A 25,277-nucleotide genomic window follows, 5' to 3' on the forward strand; every position below is an offset into this window, starting at 1 on the left:
TATTCCTCTGCCCTGGTCTTATTAGACCTCTCGGCGCGCTCGATACCATCGACCATGGTATCTGCTGCGCCGGCTGGGGATTGGGAGTGGGAGGCACCGATATCGGTGGTTCTCCTCCTATCTCTCCGACCGGACGCAGACGGTGTTGACGGGGGCAGAGGTCGACCGCGAGGGGCCTCACTTGTGGGGTCCCGCAGGGGTCGATTCTCTCGCCCTGTTGTTCAACATCTACATGAAGCCGCTGGGTGAGATCATCAGTGGTTTCGGGTGAGATACCAGCAGTACGCTGATGATACTCAGCTGTACTTTTCCACCCCGGCCACCCCAATGAAGTTGTTGAAGTGCTGTCCCGGTGTTTGGAAGCCGACGGGTCTGGATGGGGAGAAACAGGCTCAAGCTTAATCCTCCAAGACGGAGTGGCTGTGGATGCCGGCATCCCGATTCAGTCAGCTGCAGCCGCAGCTGGCTGTCGGAGGCGCAGTTATTGGCCCCAAAGGATAGGGTGCGCAACTTAGGCGTCCTCCTGGATGATCGGCTGTCGCTTGAAGATCATTTGACGGCCGCTCCAGGAGGGCCTTCTACCAGGTTCGCCTGGTCCGCAGTTGCGCCTTCCTTGATCGGGATGCCTTATGCACAGTCACTCATGCCTCGCTACCTCTCGCTTGGATTACTGTAATGCTCTCTACATGGGGCTCCCCTTGAAGTGCACTCGGAGGCTTCAGTTAGTCCAGAATGCAGCTGCGGGTGATAGAGGAGCTACCCGTAGCTCCCATGTAACACCGCCTCCCGCGCAGACTGCACTGGCTGCCTGTGGCCTTCGAGTGCACTTTAAGGTGTTGGTTACGACCTTTAAAGCGCCCATGGCTTAGGACCTGGGTACTTACGGGACCGCCTGCTGCTACCACATGCCTCCCACCGACCCGTCGCTCCCATAGAGAGGGACTTCTCAGGGTGCCGTCCGCCAAACAATGTCGGCTGGCGGCCCCAGGAAGGGCCTTCTGTGGGGCTCCCACCTCTGGAACGAGCTTCCCCTGGTTTACGCCAAATACCTGACCTTGGACATTTCGCCGCGAACTGAAGACCCATCTTTTATTCGCTGGGCTGGCTTAATTGGATTTTAAAAGGAATTTTACAAATTTTAAATGGGGTTTCAGGAAAGGAACGAATCCTGGAACAAGACTGAAGTCAGGAGTTAACATTGACAATGGATCCTTAACTCAGGTGTCCTCTAAAACTCCATGGCTCTATTTTCCTTTGGGCCTCACTCTCCTTCTTTCTTTCTCTTTTTCTGGAGTCCTGCACACCTCGCTGGCAAACGTGCATTTCTAACACGGATGACACTTTGGGTTTTGCCCTCGGAGCCCTGTTTGTAAAAGCCACCTTCGACCGACACAGCAAGGAGATTGTGAGTATCTTCAGCCAGGTTGGTGAGATCCCTGGGTTACTTCTCATCTCACCCCACCACTAATGTACAGGTTGAAAGCAGCTTTTCTGCTTATGTATTTGGAAAGCGGCAGGGAAGAGGGTGTTCTGACCTAGGCTTCCTTAGAAAGCACGAAGCAAAGTCTTAAATCCGGCAAAACCTCTTTCATTTACACGACTGAATTCCGTTCATTCCCAGTCAACAAGGCTTTGGCAAACAGTCTTTCAGAGGAACATTTATCAACCCCCACCTTATCTCACTTGAAACACTGCCAGAGAACCAATTTCCAAAAGCAGGGCAAGGCCAAACTTGGCACCGAGTCTATTAGAGTCACAAACAGAACTTTCCAATCTTGAAACGACCAAATAAACTAATTGCGTCCTACAAAAGCCCACGCCCCGTTCACTCCTCTTTTATGTCCTATGGGAGGGGCCAATTGTCTCCAAGGTGTGGCCTTACTCCTGAGTCGACCCTGCTTTCTGAATTGTTCTTGTCTTCTGGCAGCTCTGCACAGGCGCACACTGGGAACAGGCTCCAGCTGTTCCTCTGCCTCGCTGCTGTCTAGCTCCCTCTCTGCCTCTGACGCAGGGCCCTCATCTGAGAGCTTTCCCCAGCCCCCAGGACTGGCCCATGTTCCTCCCCAACCATCTCACTAACCCTAACTCTAACCCTAACACTAACCCTAACACTAACACTAACGTTAACACTAACACTAACTCTGCTGCAGCTCTGCTGACCACCGGCGGGCCACAACATCAGAGCCAACACCAGAGAAGGGAAGGGGTAAGACACCCCTTCTTTCAATACTCTGAAGCTCTTCAGTAGCTGATTTACTTACTAAGTAGGAATATATTCATACAACCAATACCGTGGGATTACTTTTAATTGTCTCCACTCCTACAGGTAGACCCCGACGCAAGCGAGCCTAAAATTTCTGTTGCTTTCGTGAGGTTCCGTGAGTTTAGCTCCATTTTAGAACCTTTCTTGCCACACTTCTTAAGTGAATCACTACAGCTCTTAAAGTCAGTAACACGGTTGTTAAATGAATCTGGCTTCCCCATTGACTTTGCCGGTCAGGGGGGCGCAAAAGGGGATCGCGTGACCCCCAGGATGCTGCATAATATGAGTCAGTTGCCCAGCGGCTGAATTCTGATCATGTGACTGACCATCAGGGGATGCTGCAATGGTCATAAGTGTGAAAAATGGTCCATTTTTTCAATGCTGCTGTAACTTCGAATGGTCACTAAATGAATTGTTATAAGTTGAGGACTACCTGTATTTTGTGTATTTCTGAGGTAAAGAATTTGGTCTACCAACAGTTTGACTATGAAATACAGGCGGTATTCTACCAGTAATATAGAATAGAATAGAATAGAATAGAATAGAATAGAATAGAATAGAATAGAATAGAATAGAATAGAATAGAATAGAATAGAAAATATGGAATGGAATAGAATAGAACAGAATAGAAAATATGGAATGGAATGGAATGGAATGGAATGGAATGGAATGGAATGGAATAGAATAGAATAGAATAGAATAGAATAGAATAGAATAGAAAATATGGAATAGAATAGAATAGAATAGAATAGAATAGAATAGAATAGAATAGAATAGAATAGAATAGAATAGAATAGAATAGAAAATATGGAATGGAATGGAATGGAATGGAATGGAATGGAATGGAATAGAATAGAATAGAATAGAATAGAAAATATGGAATGGAATAGAATAGAATAGAATAGAATAGAATAGAATAGAATAGAATAGAATAGAATAGAATAGAAAAGAAAATATGGAATGGAATAGAATAGAATAGAACAGAATAGAAAATATGGAATGGAATGGAATGGAATGGAATAGAATAGAATAGAATAGAATAGAATAGAATAGAAAATATGGAATGGAATGGAATGGAATAGAATAGAATAGAATAGAATAGAATAGAATAGAATAGAATAGAATAGAATAGAATAGAATAGAATAGAATAGAATAGAATAGAATAGAATAGAATAGAAAATATGGAATGGAATGGAATAGAATAGAATAGAATAGAATAGAATAGAATAGAATAGAATAGAATAGAATAGAATAGAATAGAATAGAAAATATGGAATGGAATAGAATAGAATAGAATAGAATAGAAAATATGGAATGGAATGGAATAGAATAGAATAGAATAGAATAGAATAGAAAATATGGAATGGAATGGAATGGAATGGAATGGAATAGAATAGAATAGAATAGAATAGAATAGAATAGAATAGAATAGAATAGAATAGAATAGAAAATATGGAATGGAATGGAATGGAATGGAATGGAATGGAATAGAATAGAATAGAATAGAATAGAATAGAATAGAATAGAATAGAATAGAATAGAATAGAAAATATGGAATGGAATGGAATGGAATGGAATGGAATAGAATAGAATAGAATAGAATAGAATAGAATAGAATAGAATAGAATAGAAAATATGGAATGGAATGGAATGGAATGGAATGGAATAGAATAGAATAGAATAGAATAGAATAGAATAGAATAGAATAGAAAAGAAAATATGGAATAGAATAGAATAGAATAGAATAGAATAGAATAGAATAGAATAGAATAGAATAGAATAGAATAGAATAGAATAGAAAATATGGAATGGAATGGAATGGAATGGAATAGAATAGAATAGAATAGAATAGAATAGAATAGAATAGAATAGAATAGAAAATATGGAATGGAATGGAATAGAATAGAATAGAAAAGAATAGAATAGAAAATATGGAATGGAATGGAATGGAATGGAATGGAATAGAATAGAATAGAATAGAATAGAATAGAATAGAATAGAATAGAATAGAATAGAAAATATGGAATGGAATGGAATGGAATGGAATGGAATGGAATAGAATAGAATAGAATAGAATAGAATAGAATAGAATAGAAAATATGGAATGGAATGGAATGGAATGGAATGGAATAGAATAGAATAGAATAGAATAGAATAGAATAGAATAGAATAACAGAGTTGGAAGGGACCTTGGAGGTCTTCTAGTCTAACCCCCTGCTTGGGCAGGAAACCCTCCAGCACTTCAGACAAATGGTTGTCCAATCTCTTCTTAAAAACTTCCAGTGTTGGAGCGTTCACAACTTCTGGAGGCAAGTTGTTCCACCGATGAATTGTTCTAAACTTAATTAATTGTTCTAAAATTAATTGTTCTGAACTTAGTCCTTGACTTGAAGCCATCATTTAGAGACCATTTGAAGTTACAACCAGGGACCGCTGAAAAAAGTGACTTACAATCGGTCCTCACATTTATGACCGTTGCAGCATCCCAGGTGTCACTCGATCATCATTTGCAAACCATCCCAGCCAGCTTCTGACAAGCAGGGTCATTGGGAAAAGCCAGGTTCACTTAACAACTGTATGATTCCCTTAACAGCTGCAGTGAGTCGCTTAATGAATGTTTGGTTTAATCTACTGTTTCTTGACAATTGGAGATTGTCACCCATACCTGTGGCAAAAGGTCATAAAATTAGATACACCTCACTTTAAATTAGATACACCGTACGCTCACACAGAGAGGGTCTTCTCAGGGTGCCGTCCGCCAAACAATGTCGGCTGGCGGCCCCCAGGGGAAGGGCCTTCTCTGTTGGAGCACCCACCCTCTGGAACGAACTTCCCCCCCGGTTTACGCCAATTACCTGACCTTCGGACCTTTCGCCGTGAATTGAAAACATACCTGTTTATCCAAGCGGGACTGGCTTGATTTTTAAATTTTCAAATTTCTGGTTTTTTAATAATTTTAGATTGGGGTATTTTAGTATAGGTCAATTTGACGGTTTTAATTTTCGGCCATTTTTGAATATGTATTTTAATTGTTATTTTAATTTTGTATATTATTGTTTTACTCTGGCTGTGCACCGCCCTGAGTCCTTCGGGAGAAGGGCGGTATAAAAATCTAAATAAACTAAACTAAACTTAACAACCATCTTGCTTAGCGACAGACATTTTTGTCCTAATTGTGGTTGTGAGTCAAAGACTACCTATATCGATGCGTAGGGGATAATTTATTTATTATTTATTTATTTTATTCAATTTTTATACCGCCCTTCTCCCGAAGGACTCAGGGCGGTGTACAGCCAAGTAAAAAATCACAATATCAATATTAAAAGAAATTAAAACAAGCATATTATAAAATGGCCAGATTTAAAACGAATTAAAATATTAAAATATAAATAACCCAATAAAATTTTAACCCAATAAAATTTTAGGCCAGTCCCGCTTGAATAAATAAGTAATATGTTTTACATCAGTAACCAGCAGCTAAATTCACCCAGTAGGATAAAATAGGGTTGGATAGTTTGAACAGGTAGTCCTCGACTTACAACCGTTCATTTAGTGACTGTTCAAAGTTACAACACCACTGAAAAAAGGGAATTATGGCCACATTTCACACTTACGACCGTTGCAGCATCCCCATAGTCACGTGACCGAAATTCAGACGCTTGTCAACTGACTCATATTTATGACGGATGCAGTGTCCTGGGGGTCACGTGATCCGCTTTTGTGACTTTCTGACAAGCAAAGCCGATGAGGAAACTAGATTCACTTAACAACCGTGTTACTACCTGAACGTTGGCAGGGGTTCACTTTAACAGCTGTGGCAAGAGGAGTCATAAAATGGGGAAAAACTCACTTAACAAATGTTTCAGTTAGCAACGTAGGGTTTTTTTGCTCAATTGGGGTCGCAAGTTGAGGATTCCCTGTAGTTCAAATCACAGCGGGCAGCCCATGGCTGATCTCAAAAGATAAACCTGAAGACACCTGATTAGTGTTTAGCTAGGATTAGTACTTAAGGCAGTGGTTCTCAACCTTTATAGTGCTGCAACCCCTTTAATACAATTCCCCACGATGTGGCGACCCCAATCGTAAAATTGTTTTTTTGAATTTATCGCGTCTGAAGCCGTCTTGGCTAGCGATCTGAACTGCCTGCGATTGCCTTGAGGACGGAGGCATTAAAGCAGAGACTCCTCCCCTATTAAGTTTATCGCGCCTGAAGCCAGATTAGGCTAGCGATTGGGAGTGATTGCAGCTGGCTTGAGAGGGAGACATCAGAGCAAAGATTTCTCTCTTTTTTAATTCATCGCGCCTGAAGCCGAATTCGGCTAGCGATTTGAAGAGCCTGCAGCTGGCTTGTGGACTCAACCACTGGAGCGCGATTCTTCGACTCGCAAGTATGCTTCCCATATTTCCGATGGTCTTAGGTGACCCCTGGCAAATCGTCATTCGATCCCCAACGGGGTCGCGATCCACAGGTTGAGAACCGCTGACTTAAGGAGTCTGAAAAATGATAAAAACAATACAGAATAAGGAAAGGCATTAGGCAATCTTTCGTTTATTGCTGCGAAGTCAAGATTGCCAAGGAATTACAGGAATTGAACCCAAATTGGGATCTTTAATGTTATTGGAAACAAATCCTTGTTTTAACATGTGATATGAAGGAGGCCAACCCAGCAAGCTCTAACGTGATTCATTTGTTTGGGCCCAGCATGTTTATATTTTATGTTTTATTGGTCTCATTGAAATGCCTTCGATTGTTGTGAACTGCTGGAGTCATTGAGAGTAAAGTGGCATAGAAGTTTAATTTATTATCACTACTAGTAGTAGTAGTTTGTTAAACTGGGTTTTTTTAATCTTTTATTTTACTATGTTAAATGAATCTCTCTCCCCCCTCTCCTTACCTACTTACCTGCTTGTCTGTCTGTCTATCCATCTCTACCTACCTATCTACCTATCTATCCATCCATCCATCCATCCATCCATCCATCCATCCACCTATCCACTTATCCACCTCTATCTATCTATCTATCTATCTATCTATCTATCTATCTATCTATCTATCTATCTATCTATCTATCCATCCATCCATCCATCCACCCATCCACCTATCCACCTATATCTATCTATCTATCTATCTATCTATCTATCTATCTATCTATCTATCTATCTATCTATCTATCTATCTACATGTCTGTCTGTCTGTCTATCCATCTATCATCTATCTGTCTGTCTCTCTCTCTCTCTCTCTCTCTCCATGTCTGTTTGTCTGTCTGTCTATCCATCTATCATCTTCCCCCTGGCCTGCGTCAAGTGCCTGATCTTCGGACCTTCCGTCATGAGCTCAAAACATATCTATTTATTAAAGCGGGACTGGCATAATTTGGGTTGAATTTTAAATTGGGTATTCTTAATATTTTTAAATTTTTAAATCTAAATTTTAATAATCAGCCTTTAAAATTTGCTCTTTTTAAATGTTGTTTTAAATGGTATATATTTTGTTTTTATTTTGGCTGTACACCGCCCTGAGTCCTTCGGGAGAAGGGCGGTATAAAAATTTAATAAAATAATAAATAATAATAAAATCTGTCTGTCTCTCTCCATGTATGTTTGTCTGTCTGTCTATCCATCTATCATCTGTTTATCTGTCTGTCTGTCTCTCTCTCTCTCTCCATGTCTGTCGGTCTGTCTGTCTGTCTGTCTGTCTATCTACATGTCTGTCTATCCATCTATCATCTGTCTGTCTGTCTCTCTCCATGTCTGTCTGTCTGTCTATCTATCTACATGACTGTCTGTCTATCCATCTATCATCTGTTTATCTGTCTGTCTCTCTCTCTCCATGTCTGTCTGTCTGTCTATCTATCTACATGTCTGTCTATCCATCTATCATCTGTCTGTCTGTCTGTCTCTCTCCATGTCTGTCTGTCTGTCTGTCTGCCTATCTATCATCTATCTATGACAAGTGTGGTACTGTAAGCTTTTGCTCCCAAATTTTGATCACATGATCATGGGAATGCCTCATAAGATCATAAGCACGAAAAAACGGTGTTAAGTCACTTTTTCAGTGTCATTGTAACTTTGGTCACTAAATGAAAAGTTATCAGCTGAGGACCACCTGTCTTAACTCTTTCACATCCAGATTTCTTGAGATGATTATTATTATTTGTTTGCTTTTCTGTAAAGTAGCAATAACCAACGAATGAAAAATATACGGTGGTTGAGTGGTGGAATACACTGGAGATGCTGCTGAGGTTTTTAAGACGAGGCTGCGGTAGGGAAGATACAGCATCAAAGGTTTTAGCAATCCTGCATTGGGCTTTGAAATGGACTGGATTAGTGTTTCTCAACTTTGATGTGTAACTGGAGAGGTGTGGACTTCAGCTCCCAGAATTCTCCAACCAGTCAGGCTGGGAGTTGTAGTCCACACATCTTCATCATTAAAAAAGGACAACAAAGAATGTTCTTTCTGCGCCAACTCAGTAAGCTCAAACTGCCCAAGGAGCTGCTGATCCAATTCTACAGAGGAATTATTGAGTCTGTCATTTGCACCTCTATAACTGTCTGGTTCGGTTCTGCAACCCAACAAGAAAAACACAGACTTCAGAGGATAATTAGAACTGCAGAAAAAATAATTGCTACCAACCTGCCTTCCACTGAGGACCTGCATACTGCACGAATCAAGAAGAGGGCCGTGAAAATATTTGCAGATCCCTCGCATCCTGGACATAAACTGTTTCAACTCCTACCCTCAAAAGCAGCTATAGAGCACTGCACACCAGAACAACTAGACACAAGAACAGTTTTTTCCCGAAGGCCATCACTCTGCTAAACAAATAATTCCCTCAACACTGTCACACTATTTACTGAATCTGCACTACTATTAATCGTTTCATAGTTCCCATCACCAATCTCTTTCCACTTATGACTGTATGACTATAACTTGTTGCTGGCAATCCTTATGATTTATATTGATATATTGACCATCAATTGTGTTGTAAATGTTGTACCTTGATGAACGTATCTTTTCTTTTTCTTTCCTTCCTTCTTTCTTTCTTTCTTTTCTCTTTTCTTTCTTTCTTTTTTCTTTTTTCTTTTTTCTTTCTTTCTTTCTTTCCTTCCTTCTTTCTTTCTTTCTTTTCTCTTTTCTTTCTTTCTTTTTTCTTTCTTTTCTTTTATGTATACTGAGAGCATATGCACCAAGACAAATTCCTTGTGTGTCCAATCACACTTGGCCAATAAAAATTCTATTCTATTTTGCCAGGGTTGAGAAATACTGGACTAGATCAAGGGTCTCAACCTTGGCAACTTTAAGCCTGGTGGACTTCAACTCCCAGAATTCTCCAACCAGTCAGGCTGGGAGTTGTAGTCCACACATCTTCATCATTAAAAAGGACAACAAAGAATGTTCTTTCTGCGCCAACTCAGTAGCTCAAACTGCCCAAGGAGCTGCTGATCCAATTCTACAGAGGAATTATTGAGTCTGTCATTTGCACCTCTATAACTGTCTGGTTCGGTTCTGCAGCCCAACAAGTAAAACACAGACTTCCGAGGATAATGAGAACTGCAGAAAAATAATTGCTACCAACCTGCCTTCCATTGAGGACCTGTATACTGCACGAATCAAGCAGAGGGCCGTGAAAATATTTGCAGATCCCTCGCATCCTGGACATAAACTGTTTCAACTCCTACCCTCAAAAGCAGCTATAGAGCACTGCACACCATAACAACTAGACACAAGAACCGTTTTTCCCGAAGGCCATCACTCTGCTAAACAAATAATTCCCTCAACACTGTCAGACTATTTACTGAATCTGCACTACTATTAATCGTTTCATAGTTCCCATCACCAATCTCTTTCCACTTATGACTGTATGACTGTAACTTGTTGCTGGCAATCCTTATGATTTATATTGATATACTGACCATCAATTGTATTGTAAATGTTGTACCTTGATGAACGTATCTTTTCTTTTATGTACACTGAGAGCATATGCACCAAGACAAATTCCTTGTGTGTCCAATCACACTTGGCCAATAAAAATTCTATTCTATTCTATTTTGCCAGGGTTGAGAAATACTGGACTAGATCAAGGGTCTCAACCTTGGCAACTTTAAGCCTGGTGGACTTCAGCTCCCAGAATTCTCCAACCAGTCAGGCTGGGAGTTGTAGTCCACACATCTTCATCATTAAAAAAGGACAACAAAGAATGTTCTTTCTGCGCCAACTCAGTAAGCTCAAACTGCCCAAGGAGCTGCTGATCCAATTCTACAGAGGAATTATTGAGTCTGTCATTTGCACCTCTATAACTGTCTGGTTCGGTTCTGCAACCCAACAAGAAAAACACAGACTTCAGAGGATAATTAGAACTGCAGAAAAAATAATTGCTACCAACCTGCCTTCCATTGAGGACCTGTATACTGCACGAATCAAGAAGAGGGCCGTGAAAATATTTGCAGATCCCTCGCATCCTGGACATAAACTGTTTCAACTCCTACCCTCAAAACGACGCTATAGAGCACTGCACACCAGAACAACTAGACACAAGAACAGTTTTTTCCCGAAGGCCATCACTCTGCTAAACAAATAATTCCCTCAACACTGTCAGACTATTTACTGAATCTGCACTACTATTAATCGTTTCATAGTTCCCATCACCAATCTCTTTCCACTTATGACTGTATGACTATAACTTGTTGCTGGCAATCCTTATGATTTATATTGATATATTGACCATCAATTGTGTTGTAAATGTTGTACCTTGATGAACGTATCTTTTCTTTTATGTATACTGAGAGCATATGCACCAAGACAAATTCCTTGTGTGTCCAATCACACTTGGCCAATAAAAATTCTATTCTATTCTATTCTATTTTTGCCAGGGTTGAGAAATACTGGACTAGATCAAGGGTCTCCAACCTTGGCAACTTTAAGCCTGGTGGACTTCAACTCCCAGAATTCTGGGAGTTGAAGTCCGCCAGGCTTAAAGTTGCCAAGGTTGGAGACCCCTGGACTAGATGATCTCTAAGGTTGTAACTCTTTGACTGCATATGAACCCTCTCTCCATCCTTACCTTCAGGCGGAGAACATGATTGCTGAAATCCGTGCAGCCTTTCAAGACTCACTCAACAACCTGGACTGGATGGACAAGAAGACAAAGCAGGCGGCGAAGGAGAAGGTGAAACTGATAAGTGCTTATGTTTTGACTTGCGATCATCACAATTCTATCATTGTGAGAATATCACAATTCTCACTGCTTGAGCAGTGGGTTGGACTAGAAGACCTCCAAGGTCCCTTCCAACTCTGTTATCCTGATAGTCCTCTTCACTGGGGTTCCTTGCATTCTTGCAAACTGAAAGTTTCTTTTTTATATATATATATATAAAGTTTTTTATTTTGAACACATTAAAACACAAGACAAACATACAACATTTATATACATATCACTGTTTCTTATCAGCTGTTCAAAGCGGTTCTTTCTTACCATTTATACATATTTTAATTCTATCTTATTCTACTTTTATATTATCTATCTTCCTTTATTCCAACTATATTTTATCTACATTTTCTTTATTTCATCTACAGACAGATTTTACCCTGTTGTTCAATTTTCATCATCTTTCCTATTTTCCAACCATTCATACCATCTACACCAGACCTTATAATATTTTCTATCCTCTTTTTCTTTGATTTCTTTTGTGAGTTTATCCATCTCTGCACATTCTAGGATTTTCTTAATTAAATCTTCTTCTCTTGGTGAGTCCTCCTTCTTCCAATTTTGATCGTAAGCTATATGTGCTGCTGTTAATATGTGTAGTATTAAGTATTGTGTATCATTTGTATAGAAATAGAATAGAATAGAATAGAATAGAATAGAATAGAATAGAATAGAATAGAATAGAATAGAATAGAATAGAATTTATTGGCCAAGTGTGATTGGACACACAAGAAATTTGTCTTGGTGCATATGCTCTCAGTGTACATAAAAGAAAAAATACCTTCATCAAGGTACAACATTTACAACACAAATGATGGTCATAGGGTACAATTTAATCCTTAATGATACCAACAAAAAGTTACAGTCATACAGTCATAAGTGGAAAGAGATTGGTGATGGGAACGATGAGAAGATTAATAGTAGTGCAGATTTAGTAAATAGTTTGACAGTGTTGAGGGAATTATTTGTTTAGCAGAGTGATGGCCTTCGGGAAAAAACTGTTCTTGTGTCTAGTTGTTCTGGTGTGCAGTGCTCTATAGCGTCGTTTTGAGGGTAGGAGCTGAAACAGTTTATGTCCTGGATGTGAGGGATCTGTAAATATTTTCACGGCCCTCTTCTTGATTCGTGCAGTATACAGGTCCTCAATGGAAGGCAGCTTGGTAGCCATTGTTTTTTCTGCAGTTCTAATTATCCTCTGAAGTCTGTGTCTTTCGACAGTAAGAAAGAAATTAACCATGAGTTTGAGTTCAACAGTTATTCCTACTGTACACATAATTGCTACCAATCTGCCTTCCATGGAGGACCTGTATACTGCACGAATCAAGAAGAGGGCCGTGAAAATATTTACAGATCCCTCACATCCAGGACATAAACTGTTTCAACTCCTACCCTCAAAACGACGCTATAGAGCACTGCACACCAGAACAACTAGACACAAGGACAGTTTTTTCCCGAAGGCCATCACTCTGCTAAACAAATAATTCCCTCAACACTGTCAGACTATTTACTGAATCTGCACTACTATTAATCTTCTCATCGTTCCCATCACCAATCTCTTTCCATTTATGACTGTATGACTATAACTTGTTGCTGGCAATCCTTATGATTTATATTGATATATTGACCATCAATTGTGTTGTAAATGTTGTACCTTGATGAAGGTATCTTTTCTTTTATGTACACTGACAGCATCTGCACCAAGACAAATTCCTTGTGTGTCCAATCACACTTGGCCAATAAAAAATTCTATTCTATTCTATTTTCTGTTGAATCACCAACAGAAAACCACCAGCAAATTGAAAGTTTCAGACAGTGTTTCTTTCTTTTTTCTTCTTTACTATGCAGGCTGATGCCATCTATGATATGATTGGCTTCCCTGAGTTCATCCTTGATAACAAGGAGCTGGATGATGTCTATGATGGGGTAAGAATCCAGGACAGCAGCATGAAAGGCATGGAAATTGCTCAGTCTTAGAGAAATAAGAGAAGCTGGTGGCAGCTTTTATTGGCATGATACCGGGGGTTCAAATGTGGTTGGTTCAGCTTGTCATTTCATATACCGTGTGTGAAGCCAGGATTTGTGGTTTCTTCACTGTTGCATGGCTTAATGGTGATTTCGCACAATACAGACTAAAATGGCTTGGAGATAATTTGTGGGGTCACTGTGTTGTAAGACACCAGCCATTGCAGGGATGCCCAATCTTGGCCACTTTAAGACGCGTGGACTTTAACTCCCAGAATTCCTTAGCCCGCATGTGTTCTGCCCTCCTCAACCACCCCCCAGAAGACACATGAGCTGACTGTATTTGCCAGCAATTTATTCTTGCTACAGATATCAGCTCTGGCAACGAACCTGCGATTGCCTGCCAAATCCTCCTTATCTCTTCAATGCTACTGCGGTCTGTTGCTGGAGCAACCCAGAGTTCAGAAGTAAACAGAAGTCTGAAAAGCCAATTCCTGAGTCTCGCAATAAAGCAGCTGAAGTTTCCAAAAGTCAGTTTTTGTCCGTCACGGAGCCCAAAGGCAGCTCCACCCACTTTTATACCCTGTGGGGTGTGGCTCCGTGACTCAGCACTCCCTGGGCCGGCCCCTTCCTTTCTTTTGCTGCGCACGCTTCACTCGGCGTCGCTGCCTTGCATCCAGCCACGATTGATCCTCCTCAGCTGGCTCTTGGGGCGTTGCCAGGGGGAAGGAGGGGTCAGGGGAAAGAGGCCGTGTCAGCTCCTCCTCCACCACCTGGCCTGCCTCTGGAATCTGGAGCGGAGCCAGAGAGGAAGTTTCTGTAGAGGGAAGCCCTGTCGGCTCTTCCCCCTCACTCTCTGAGTCACTCTCTGCCAGGAAACCCGGCTCGGGGCCCGCAGACACAACAGCATGGTGTGTGGAGTTCTGGGAGTTGAAGTCCACCAGATCTTAAAGCGATCAAGGTTGGACACCCCTGAGCTATGGTTTTAGCAAGCTGCATAGACCAAGAGGTCTTCTGACCAATTTCCTAAGGCCTAGGACAGTGATGGTTAACCTTTTTGGTGCTGAGTGGCCAAAGCGCGCCCGCAAAGGCACGCACATGTGCCCAAACCCTCCAAATGCAATATGAGAGCCCCCCCCCGTGCATGCACCCCACCCCCACGCATGTGCGCATGTCCCCTGCACATGAGTCCCGTGCCCCATTTTGGCTTCCAGGTTGGTGGAGGAGGCTTTCCAGGCCTCTCCGCACCCCGTTTTAGGCCTGGAAAGCCTCTTGCACCAACCTGGAAGCCAAAACAGGACATGGGGGTACAGCACAAGTAACCCCGTGGCCCGTTTTAGTGCTGGATAGCCTCCTGCAGCCCCTGCACATGGGCCCCAGTCCTCCCACCCCTGCGCATGCGCACATCCCTCACAAGCGCCCCATCCCCACACGTGTATGGCAGAGACCCAAAAACCAGCTGGCCGGCGGGAGGCACGCGTGCATGCGCGGTGGAACTCGGCTGGGGCTACAGCTGGCGTGCTCACAAAAAGGGTTCTGCGTGCCCTCTGTGGCATGCATGCCATTGGTTTGCCGTCATGGGCCTAGGATGATAAGTGAATAATTTGTGCTTTTTTTTCTTCAGATTGTATTTATTAGAAATGCTAGACTTTCTGCGTTAAGACTGAAATGCCTTTCTTTCTTTCTTTCTTTCTTTCTTTCTTTCTTTCTTTCTTTCTTTTCTTTCTTTCTTCTTTCCTTCCTTCCCTCCTTCCTTCCTTCCCCCCTTCCTTCCTTCCTTCCTTCTTCCTTCCTTCCTTCCTTTCTTTCTTTCTTTTTTCCTTCCTCCCTTCCTTTCTTCCTTCCTTTCTTCCTTCCTTCCTTCTTCCTTCCTTTCTTTCTTTTTTCCTTCCTTCCTTCGTTCCTTCTTTCTTTCTTTTTCTTTCTTTCTTTCTTCTTTCTTTCCTTCCTTCCTTCCCTCCTTCCCTTCCTTCCTTCTTCCTTCTTTCCTTCTTTCCTTCCTTTCTTTTTTTCCTTTCTTCCTTCCTCCTTCCTTCCTTCCTTCTTCCTTTCTTCCTTCTTTCTTTCTTTTTCCTTCCTTCCTTCCTTCCTTCCTTCCTTCCTTCCTCCTTCCTTCCTTCTTCCTTCTTCCTTTCTTCCTTTTTTCTTTTTCCTTCCTTCTTCCTTTTACTTTTTATCTTCCTTTCTTCTTTCCTTCCTTCTTCCTCTTACTTTTTATCTTCCTTCCTTCCTTCCTTCCTTCCTTCCTTCCTTCATTTTTCCTCTTTCTTTCTTTCTTTCTCTCTTCCTTTCTTCCTTCCTTCCTTCCTTCTTTCCTTCCTTCCTTCATTTTTCCTTTTTCTTTCCTTTCTTTCTTTCTTTCTTTTTTTCTTTCCTTCCTTCCTTCCTTCATTTTTCCTCTTTCTTTTTTCTTTCTTTTTTTCTTTCTTCCTTTCCTTCCTTCCTTCCATCCTTCCTTCCTTCCTTCCTTCCTTCCTTCCTTCCTTCTTCCTTTCTTCCTTCCTTCTTTCTTTTTCCTTCCTTCTTTCTTTCTTTTCTTTTCTTTCTTTTCTTCTTCTTTCTTTCCTTCCTTCTTTCTTTCTTTTTTTCCTTCCTTCCTTCCTTCTTTCCTTCTTTCTTTCTTTCCTTCCTTCCTTCCTTCCTTCCTTCCTTCCTTCCTTCCTTCCTTCCTTCCCTCCTTCCTTCCTTCCTTCCTTCTTCCTTTCTTCCTTCCTTTCTTTCTTTTTTCCTTCCTTCTTTCTTTCTTTTTTTTTTTTTCTTTCTTTCTTCTTTCTTTCTTTCCTTCCTTCTTCCTTCCTTCCTTTCTTTTTTCCTTTCTTTCTTCCTTCCTTCCTTCCTTCTTCCTTTCTTTCTTCCTTCTTTCTTTCTTTTTTCCTTCCTTCCTTCCTTCCTTCCTTCCTTCCTTCCTTCCTTCCTTCCTTCCTTCCTTCTTTCTTTCTTTCTTTCTTTCTTTCTTTCTTTTTTCTTTCTTTCCTTCCTTCTTTCTTTCTTTTTTTCCTTCCTTCCTTCTTTCTTTCTTTCTTTCTTTCTTTCTTTCTTTCTTTCTTTCCTTCCTTCCTTCCTTCCTTCCTTCCTTCCTTCCTTCCTTCCAGTATGAGGTCTCGGAGGACTCTTTCTTTCAGAACATGCTGAATTTCTACAACTTCTCTGCCAGGTTTATGGCAGACCAGCTGAGGAAGCCTCCCAACCGGGACCAGTAAGGAGATCCTTTTTCCCAGTCGTGGCATAAGAGAGGGTTTGGAAGGGAGGATGAATGAATGCCCTCGATTTGACACAAACAGTGCAAGAGGAAGAGGTTGACAACCCGTACGCCAAAATCCAACACAGAAAGTCAATAGTAAAAAAAAAGAGCCCATAATCCAACAAAGACAGGATTCAAAAGTTCTAGTATCTGTGTTAAGATTCAGAGGACTAAGCACTGAAGCATGAATCAAGTTCTGACACAGGATAGATAGATAGATAGATAGATAGATAGATAGATAGATAGATAGATAGATAGATTGTTCGTTCGTTCGTTCGTTCGTTCGTTCGTTCGTTCGTTCGTTCGTTCGTTCAATGAATTAAAAAGGAATTGGGTATGGCTAGGGACTAAGTGGCTCAGGGGCTAGGACGTTGAGCTTGTCGATTGAAAGGTCGGCAGTTCAGCGGTTCGAATCCCTAGTGCTGCTATGTAACGGGGTGAGCTCCCGTTACTTGTCCCAGCTTCTGCCAACCTAGCAGTTTCGAAAGCACGTAAAAATGCAAGTAGAAAAAATAGGGACCACCTTTGGTGGGAAGGGAACAGCGTTCCGTGCGCCTTTGGCGTTGAGTCATGCCGGCCACATGACCACGGAGACGTCTTCGGACAGCGCTGGCTTTTCGGCTTTGTAACGGAGATGAGCACTGCCCCCTAGAGTCGGCAACGACTAGCACGTATGTGCGAGGGAAACCTTTACCTTATGGCTAGTCTAGAGAGAAGAAGGACTAGGGGGGACATGATAGCAAGAACGGGGGTCAACTTATTTTCCAAAGCATCAGAAGGCAAGATGAGAAACAATGGATGGAAATTAATCAAGGAGAGAAGCAACTTTGAATTGAGGAGAAACTTCCTAACAGTGAGGACAATTAACCAGTGGAACAGCTTGCCTCCAGAAGTTGTGGGTGCTCCATCACTGGAGGTTTTTAAGAAGAGACAGGACAGTCCACTTGCCTGAAATAGTACAGGATCTCCTCATTGAGAAAAGGGTTGGACCAAGGTCCCTTCCAGCTTTATTCTGATTGATTGATTGATGCAATCAATCCATCAATCCATTTACATTCTGTCCAGTTCACAATCCAAATTACATTACTGATTCAGTTGTTTGTTTGTTGTTTGTTTAACTGTGAATTCTAGTCCCGCTTTAGGCATGAGAGCCAGGTGGATGAATTGAGCCTGTCACTCTCTTTGAGTCCACCCTACCCAACAGAGGTGTTGCTATGGGGAAGGGACAAGGAGGAAGGGGTATTCGATAGGTTTGTCACGGGGTGAAATGCTCCCGGTTCTGACCGGATCTCACGATCCGGTAGCGATCGTGGCCGGTGGTTCGGCGATCTGGTAGCGATCGCCGAACCACCGGTGACACCCGCCGCCCGGCTGTCATTACTTCCTGCTTTTAAGCAGGAACTAACGTGTTTTTACCTTCTGCACACGCGCAAAAGGTTTTTATTTTTATTTATTTATTTTGTCAATCATATATAAGACAACAGGAAAAAGTATAAACATAATTTGGATACATGAAAAGGGTAAGTAAAAAGGAATATTAGGACACGGACGGTAGGCAAGCAGGTGGGCTTATGCATGCCCTTAGAAGGTCTGCGCGCGCGGGGGCGGGGCGTGTACACTGCCGAGCCAGCAAGGAAGGTAAGTAGATTTCACCCCTGATTCATCACCTTAAATTATTTGTGAAGTAATAAGGATGGGAATAAAAATCTATTAAATAAACCAATAAAAATAACGCAGGACAAAGTTCCAAATAGCGCAATCTTGGAACGTGCTGGAATTTCTCGCATGTATACATTACTGAAACAGCGACATCTACGCTGGCTTGGGCATGTCGTGAGAATGACTGATGGTCGGATTCCGAAAGATCTCCTGTATGGAGAATTAGTGCAGGGAAAGCCCCTCGAAGGGAGACCACAACTGCAATATAAGGATATCTGCAAGAGGAATCTAAAGGCCCAGGGAATGGACATTAACAACTGGGAAACCTTGACCTCCGATCGTTCAGTTTGGAGGCTAAAGACGCAGCATGGCCTTCTCCAATTCGAAGAGACATTTGTTCGGCAGGCTGAGGCAAAGAGGCAGTCCCGGAACCAGCGTAATCTGGGGACTGGGCAGAGGACGGAATGTATCTGCCCTCGGTGTGGAAGGGATTGCCGCTCTCGAATTGGCCTTTTTAGCCACACTAGATGCTGTTTCCAGAGCATGATACTATAGTTTTTTGAGACTGAAGGATGCCAATAGAAAAATAACGCATGTAGAAAGTTTATTTATTTATTTATTTATTTATTTATTTATTTATTTATTTATTTATTTATTTATTTATTATTCAAATTTTTATACCGCCCTATCTCCCGAAGGACTCAGGGTGGTTTACAGCCTTATAAAAACATAAAAAACATAAGAATAAATACAAGTTAAAACAACATTTTAAAAAACTTATTACATTAGGCCAAATTTAAAAATATCGATTAAAATAGTACAAAACCCCATTTAAAACTAATTTTTAAAAACTAAACCCTAGGCCAGCCCCGCACAAATAAATAGATGTGTCTTAAGCTCGCGGCGGAAGGTTCGAAGGTCAGGAAGTTGGCGCAGTCCTGGGGGGAGCTCGTTCCAGAGGGTGGGAGCCCCCACAGAGAAGGCCCTTCCCCTGGGTGTCGCCAGTCGGCACTGCCTGGCGGACGGCACCCTAAGGAGTCCCTCTCTGTGAGAGCGTACGGGTCGGTGGGAGGCAGTCGGTGGCAGCAGGTGGTCCCGTAGATAACCCAGCCCTATGCCATGGAGCGCTTTAAAGATGGTAACCAAAACCTTGAAGCGCACCCGGAAGGCCACAGGTAGCCAGTGCAGTCTGCGCAGGAGAGGTGTCACATGGGAGCCACGAGGGGCTCCCTCTATTACCCGCGCAGCTGCATTCTGAACCAACTGAACCAACTGAGCCTCCGGCTTCAGTTAGCAGAGCTTAGTAGAACCAGCCAGGAAAAGTGGCATTAAGGCATCCTCCAGAAAGGACCACTTCACAGTTTTGTGCTAGGCATAGCTGTGCCTAAACAAGGCTGGCTCTGCCCCCCCAAGTTGTTGACGTTTTGTGTTTTGTGTTTTTTTTTTTTCAGGTGGAGCATGACCCCCCAGACCGTCAACGCTTATTACCTGCCTACCAAGAATGGCATTGTCTTTCCTGCAGGAATTCTCCAGGCTCCGTTCTACGCTCACAACCACCCCAAGTACGTCAGGGTGCAGGAATGATTGGTGGAAAGACGAGAGTTGGGGCAAGGTGGTGTTAGCCCTGTGGGCAGAGTTAGCCTGCGACACTGCATTCTAATAGGAAGGAAAGAAGGAAGGAAGGAAGGAAGGAAGGAAGGAAGGAAGGAAGGAAGGAAGGAAGGAAGGAACTTGTTAGTCAGAAGCAACCCAGCAATAAAACCCAGTTAATCAAAGCCATCCTTCAATCTTGGTTTCACGTTAGCTGCCGAACTAAAACACTTGGTTCAGTCCATGGGAAGACGCTGTAAGGCCGCAATAGATGCTAAAATCTAGAGGGGCCTCTTGTGGCTCAACAGACTAATGCAGTCTGTTATTAACACAGCTGCCTGCAATTACTGCAGGTTCTAGTCCCACCAGGCCCAAGGTTGACTCAGTCTTCCATCCTTTATAAGGTAGGTAAAATGAGGACCCGGATTGTTGGGGGCAATAAGTTGACTTTGTATATAAATATACAAATAGGATGAAGACTATTGCTAACATAGTGTAAGCCGCCCTGAGTCTTCGGAGAAGGGCAGGATATAAATGCGAATAAAAAAATAAATAAATAAAATAAAAGTTACCCAACTAAGTATTCACTGACATGGTGATCATTTTTGTATAGCTCGTTTTTCTATGGTGATCATTTTTGCATATCTCATTTTTTCTACGTGTTTCACTTTTCTTCTTTAACTGCTATTCTAATAGCAAATCCTTCATAAAAGTTATTGTATTACACTCTTGATTAAATTATCTTTTCACTGATATATAATTTTATGGTACTACTCCCCCCCCCACCAAAAAAGTGGTGTTATTAGCTGGTTTTAGAAAATACACTTTTCCCAAAAGGTTTCCACAATTCTGGCCACTGCTGTAAGGCAGGAGCCACACCAGAAAATACCGGCTTCCTAGCTCCCATCAGATGGCAAAATTTAGAGGAAGGGATCAGGGGAGTAGCCATTCTCTCTAATGTGGAAGGAAGAGTAAATACAACTTTGGGAAAGGTGTCCCACAGATCTATCTAAATAGATCTGTGGGACATCTAAAGATCTATCATATAGATTTGAAATGTAACAACCAGCATCTGGAATTGCATCCAGAAGAAAAATGGGAGCCGGCGCACTTGCACAACAAAAATGTTACATGGGCAAACTGAGAGGGACCTATCACTGTCCGTGCTCTGCCTTCTGGACCAGTTGCAGCTTCCAAGGTGTATTCAAGGTGTATTTACTGCAGTTCCTGTTGTGTCTGCGCCCTCCGAGCCGGGCCTCCTGCCAGAAAGTGACTTGGAACCGGGCCTCCTGCCAGAAAGTGACTTGGAAAGTGAGGGGGAAGGGCCACCAGGAATTACCTCGGGAGCACCGGCTCCCCTGGCTCAGCTCCAGGAGCCAGAAGCAGGCCAGGTGGAAGAGATAACGAGGCCTCCGTCCCCTGACTCTTCCCCCCTCCCCCGCCAGACCCAGCTGATAGCAATCAGGCTTGGTTGGCTCTTAGGTTTCGTAGGCAGGAGAGGAGGGAACAACAGAAGCAGAGGTGGGGCAGGCCTAGGAAGTGCTGAGTCATGGAGCCACATCCCACAGGATATAAAGGCAGTGAGCACTGCTGTGTCTCTTCCTAGCTGGCAAATCAACGGATTAACTGAGAGCTGAAGTGACTCACCAGTGTCGAGGGAGATATCAGAAAACTTGGTAGACGTTCGCTATTCTGCTGCCAGAGCTGATAGTGCCAGCTAATTAAGCCATCACTCGGACGGAGGCGAAGGAGGACAGAACAGTACCCTTGTAGAGTATACTGCAGTAATCTAAAAGACTTGCCCTTTCAGCTGTCTGGGATAGTCAAAACCTGACCTAGTGCTTCATGTGTTTTTATTTCCTTTTGCCCCTCAAGGGCCCTCAACTTCGGAGGCATCGGCGTCGTGATGGGGCATGAGCTCACCCATGCTTTTGATGATCAAGGTAACAGACAGTTGTTCCACGTGGGGTATGGGTGTTTGGGATTCGCATTCACCATGCACGGTCTTTTCTCTTTTAGGTGTGCGGGAGTAGCCAAAAAAGCCAATGCAAATACTAGACTGTGCCGAAATGGAAAAGGTTAACGATGAGAATTAAGGACAAAGAGTGTCCTTAATTGTTACTCTAGAAAGAGTGCAGAGAAGAGCAACAAAGATGATTAGGGGACTGGAGACTATAACATATGAAGAACGGTTGCAGGGACTGGGCATGGCTAGTCTAGTGAAGAGAAGGACCAGGGGAGACATGATAGCAGTCTTCCGGTATTTGAGGGGCTGCCACAGAGAGGAGAGGGTCAAACTATTTTCCAAAGCACCCGAAGGCCAGACAAGGAATAATGGATGGAAACTGAACAAGGAGAGATTCAACCATGGCATAGGGCCGGGTTACTTACGAGACCGCCTGCTGCTTCCAAATGCCTCCCATCGACCAACGCACTCCCATAGGGAGGGCCTCCTCAGGGTGCCGTCGGCCAGACAATGTCGACTGGTGACCTCCAGGGGGAGAGCCTTCTCTGTGGGGGCTCCTGGCCTCTGGAACGAGCTGCCTCCAGGGATACGTCAACTCCCTGACCTCCGGACCTTTAGACGCGAGCTTAAGACATTCTTGTTTCGTCGCGCAGGGCTGGCCTAATAGTTTTAATGGGGGCTTTTAAACTGAGTTTAACTTAAGTTTTAGTTTTTTATTGAATTTTAGCTGTTAGCCAAATTGAATAAGTCTTTTAATAAGTCTTTTAATAATGATCTTAATTTTTATATTCCTGTTTTATTTGGCTGTAAACCGCCCTGAGTCCTTTGGGAGAAGGGCGGTATATAAATCAAAACAATAAATAAATAAAATAAATAAACCTGGAAATAAGGAGGAATTTTCTGACAGGGAGAACCAATGGAACAGAAGTTGCTTTCAGAAGTTGTGGGAGCTTCATCATTTGAGACTTTCAAGAAGAGACTGGACTGCCATCTGTCAGAAATGGTGTAGGGCCTCCTGCTTGGGGGTGGGGGTTGGACTAGATGACCTACAAGGTCCCTTCCAACTCTGTTCATCTGTTAAAGCAGGAGATCTTTAAGGACACCTTCCCTCATGGGCCTTTAAGTCCATCTCAACCATGGGAAGCTAATGAGTGTCTCCGTTGATCTTGAGACTTTTAAGCTTCCACTTTTTCTTCTGATGTTCTCCCTGTTCCATAACACTTCAAAAAGGCCTTCCCGGCGGTCCTCGATGTACGACCACAACGGAGCCCAAAATTCCCATTGCTAAATGAGACGGTGGTTAAGTGAGTTTGGCTCCGTTTTGCAACCTTCCTTGCCACAGTGAATCGCTGCAATTGTGACGTCGGTAACACAGGTGTTAAAAGAGAATCTGGCTTCTCCAATGACTTTGCATGTCAGAAGGTCGCAAAAGAAGATCACATGGCCCTGGGACGCTGCAACCGTCGTAAATATGAGTCAGTTGCCAAGTGTGTGAATTTGGATCACGTGGGGATGCTGCAATGGTGGCAAGTGTGCAAAAATGATCGTAGGTGTGAAAAACAGTCCTAAGTCATTTTTTTTTTGATGCCGTTGTAATTTCAAATGGTCACTAAATGAACTGTGTAAGTTGAGGCGTCTTTGTATCTTCTGTGACTTATGCCCGCTTTTCACACAGATGACCGTTGCAGCCTTCCCATGGCCATGTAATCAAAAATCGGACTCTTGGCAACTGACTCACGTTTATGACGGTTGCAGTGCCCCTGTCGTGTCCCCCTCCCCCTCCGACGACCGGGTCTCGGAAGTCCGTATCAAGCGTGGCCACGAAGCCTCTGCAGCTTTGCCAAATTCCTTTCAGATTTCTCAGGGCAGGCAGGAATCCAAGGTGTGACTTCAGCAAACGAAAGGAGACTTTGCCTGACTCAAAGTTGCTTGACTCAAGCTGCTCCTTTATATAGGCTGTGGGGTGTGGCTCCATGACTCACCACTTATCCAGGCCTGCCCCTCCCTTCCTTCTGCTGATGTCACCTCTCCGATCTCTGGAAGCAGGGATCCGTCCACTGTGGATTCTCTTCCTCTGGATCTGCTGCCGGTCATTCCAGCACGTGGCTGGCTCCCTGCTCACACGCTGTAGGAGTGAGGTTTGTTTGTTCATTCCTGACATTCTGTCCAGGCATGGGGCCAGGCCGTTCCTCTTCATTATCAGACTCTGAATCTGATAGCAGGCCCGGGAGGAGGCGGGAGGGGCCCGGTTGAGGAGAGGAGGGAGGACAAGGCACAACAGCCCTGGGGGTCATGTGATCACCTTTTGTGACCTTCTGAACAAGCCACGTCAACGAGGAAGCCGGATTCACTTAATGACCATGTTAGTAATTTAGCAACTGGAGGGATTCACTTAACAACTGTGGCAAGAAAGGTCGTACAACGGCTCAAGACCCAGTGAACAACTGTCTCACTTAGCATCAGAAACTGTGGGCTCAGTTGTGGTCGTAAATCGAGGATTACCTGTACTAGATGGATACACTCAGCCAAGAAAACAATTTTATTCCTTCCAGGCCGTGAATACGACCGAGAAGGTAACCTGCGTCCATGGTGGCAAAACTCATCCCTCGAGGCCTTCAAGAACCGGACGGAGTGCATGGAGGAGCAATATAGCAAATACCTCGTCAACGGAGAGCATGTCAATGGCAAACAGACTTTGGGGGAGAACATTGCCGACAATGGGGGGCTGAAAGCCGCTTACAACGTAAGTAAGCCCTGGGGGGGGGGTTGAACGCATACTGTATCGCAGGGAGCAATCTGGCGAACCTCAGAACTTCTTCACCTGAGGTCCCAGTTCCTGGAGGGAAGGGGCAGCAGGATCCATACATTTCCAGAGTCTCGGAGTACAGATGCCGTCCCCTCTTGTTGGTTTTGCAGGCTTACAAAGCTTGGCTAAAGAAGAACGGGGAGGAGAAACACCTCCCTTCCGTGGGTCTTACAAGTCACCAGCTCTTCTTTTTGGGATTCGCACAGGTAAACGCCTCGGGATGTTCTCGCTCCCCCTACTGGTCATACCCCTTTTCCTGACCAGCGTCTTAAACCTGGTGTTGTGACTCCAGCCCCCGAACCTAGCCCCATGCCCAAAAGTGACTCCGAGAGTGAGGGGGAAAGGCCGGTAAGGCTTACCTCGGGAGCACCGATTCCTTTGGCCCGGCTCCAGGAGCCAGAACCAGACCAGTCGGAGGACGTAATGAGGCCGTCATCCCCTGATTCCTCCCTTCCCCAGGCTACGCCTTCAGACCCAGCTGATAATAATAATAATAATCAAGCTTGGATTGACCCGCGCTTCAGAAGATTAGAGAGGCGACGTCATCAAAGGGAAGGGTGGGGCAGGAGCCCCACCCCACAGG

General features: G+C 43.5%; 1 protein-coding gene across 1 annotated transcript in view; it reads left to right on the plus strand.

Annotated features, from left to right (window-relative positions):
• Nucleotides 1-25,277, plus strand: part of ECE2 (endothelin converting enzyme 2) — a 130,000-nt gene that overhangs the window by 96,663 nt on the left and 8,060 nt on the right. Inside the window, exons 11-18 of the mRNA XM_058189158.1 lie at nt 1,295-1,405; nt 11,333-11,431; nt 13,316-13,393; nt 16,525-16,628; nt 19,784-19,894; nt 21,798-21,865; nt 24,441-24,631; nt 24,805-24,900. Of these exons, the coding sequence (XP_058045141.1) occupies nt 1,295-1,405; nt 11,333-11,431; nt 13,316-13,393; nt 16,525-16,628; nt 19,784-19,894; nt 21,798-21,865; nt 24,441-24,631; nt 24,805-24,900 (858 nt within the window). The remainder of the gene's footprint in view (nt 1-1,294; nt 1,406-11,332; nt 11,432-13,315; nt 13,394-16,524; nt 16,629-19,783; nt 19,895-21,797; nt 21,866-24,440; nt 24,632-24,804; nt 24,901-25,277) is intronic.

The sequence above is a fragment of the Ahaetulla prasina genome, chromosome 6 (assembly GCF_028640845.1).
Source record: "Ahaetulla prasina isolate Xishuangbanna chromosome 6, ASM2864084v1, whole genome shotgun sequence".
Classification (NCBI taxonomy): domain Eukaryota; kingdom Metazoa; phylum Chordata; class Lepidosauria; order Squamata; family Colubridae; genus Ahaetulla; species Ahaetulla prasina.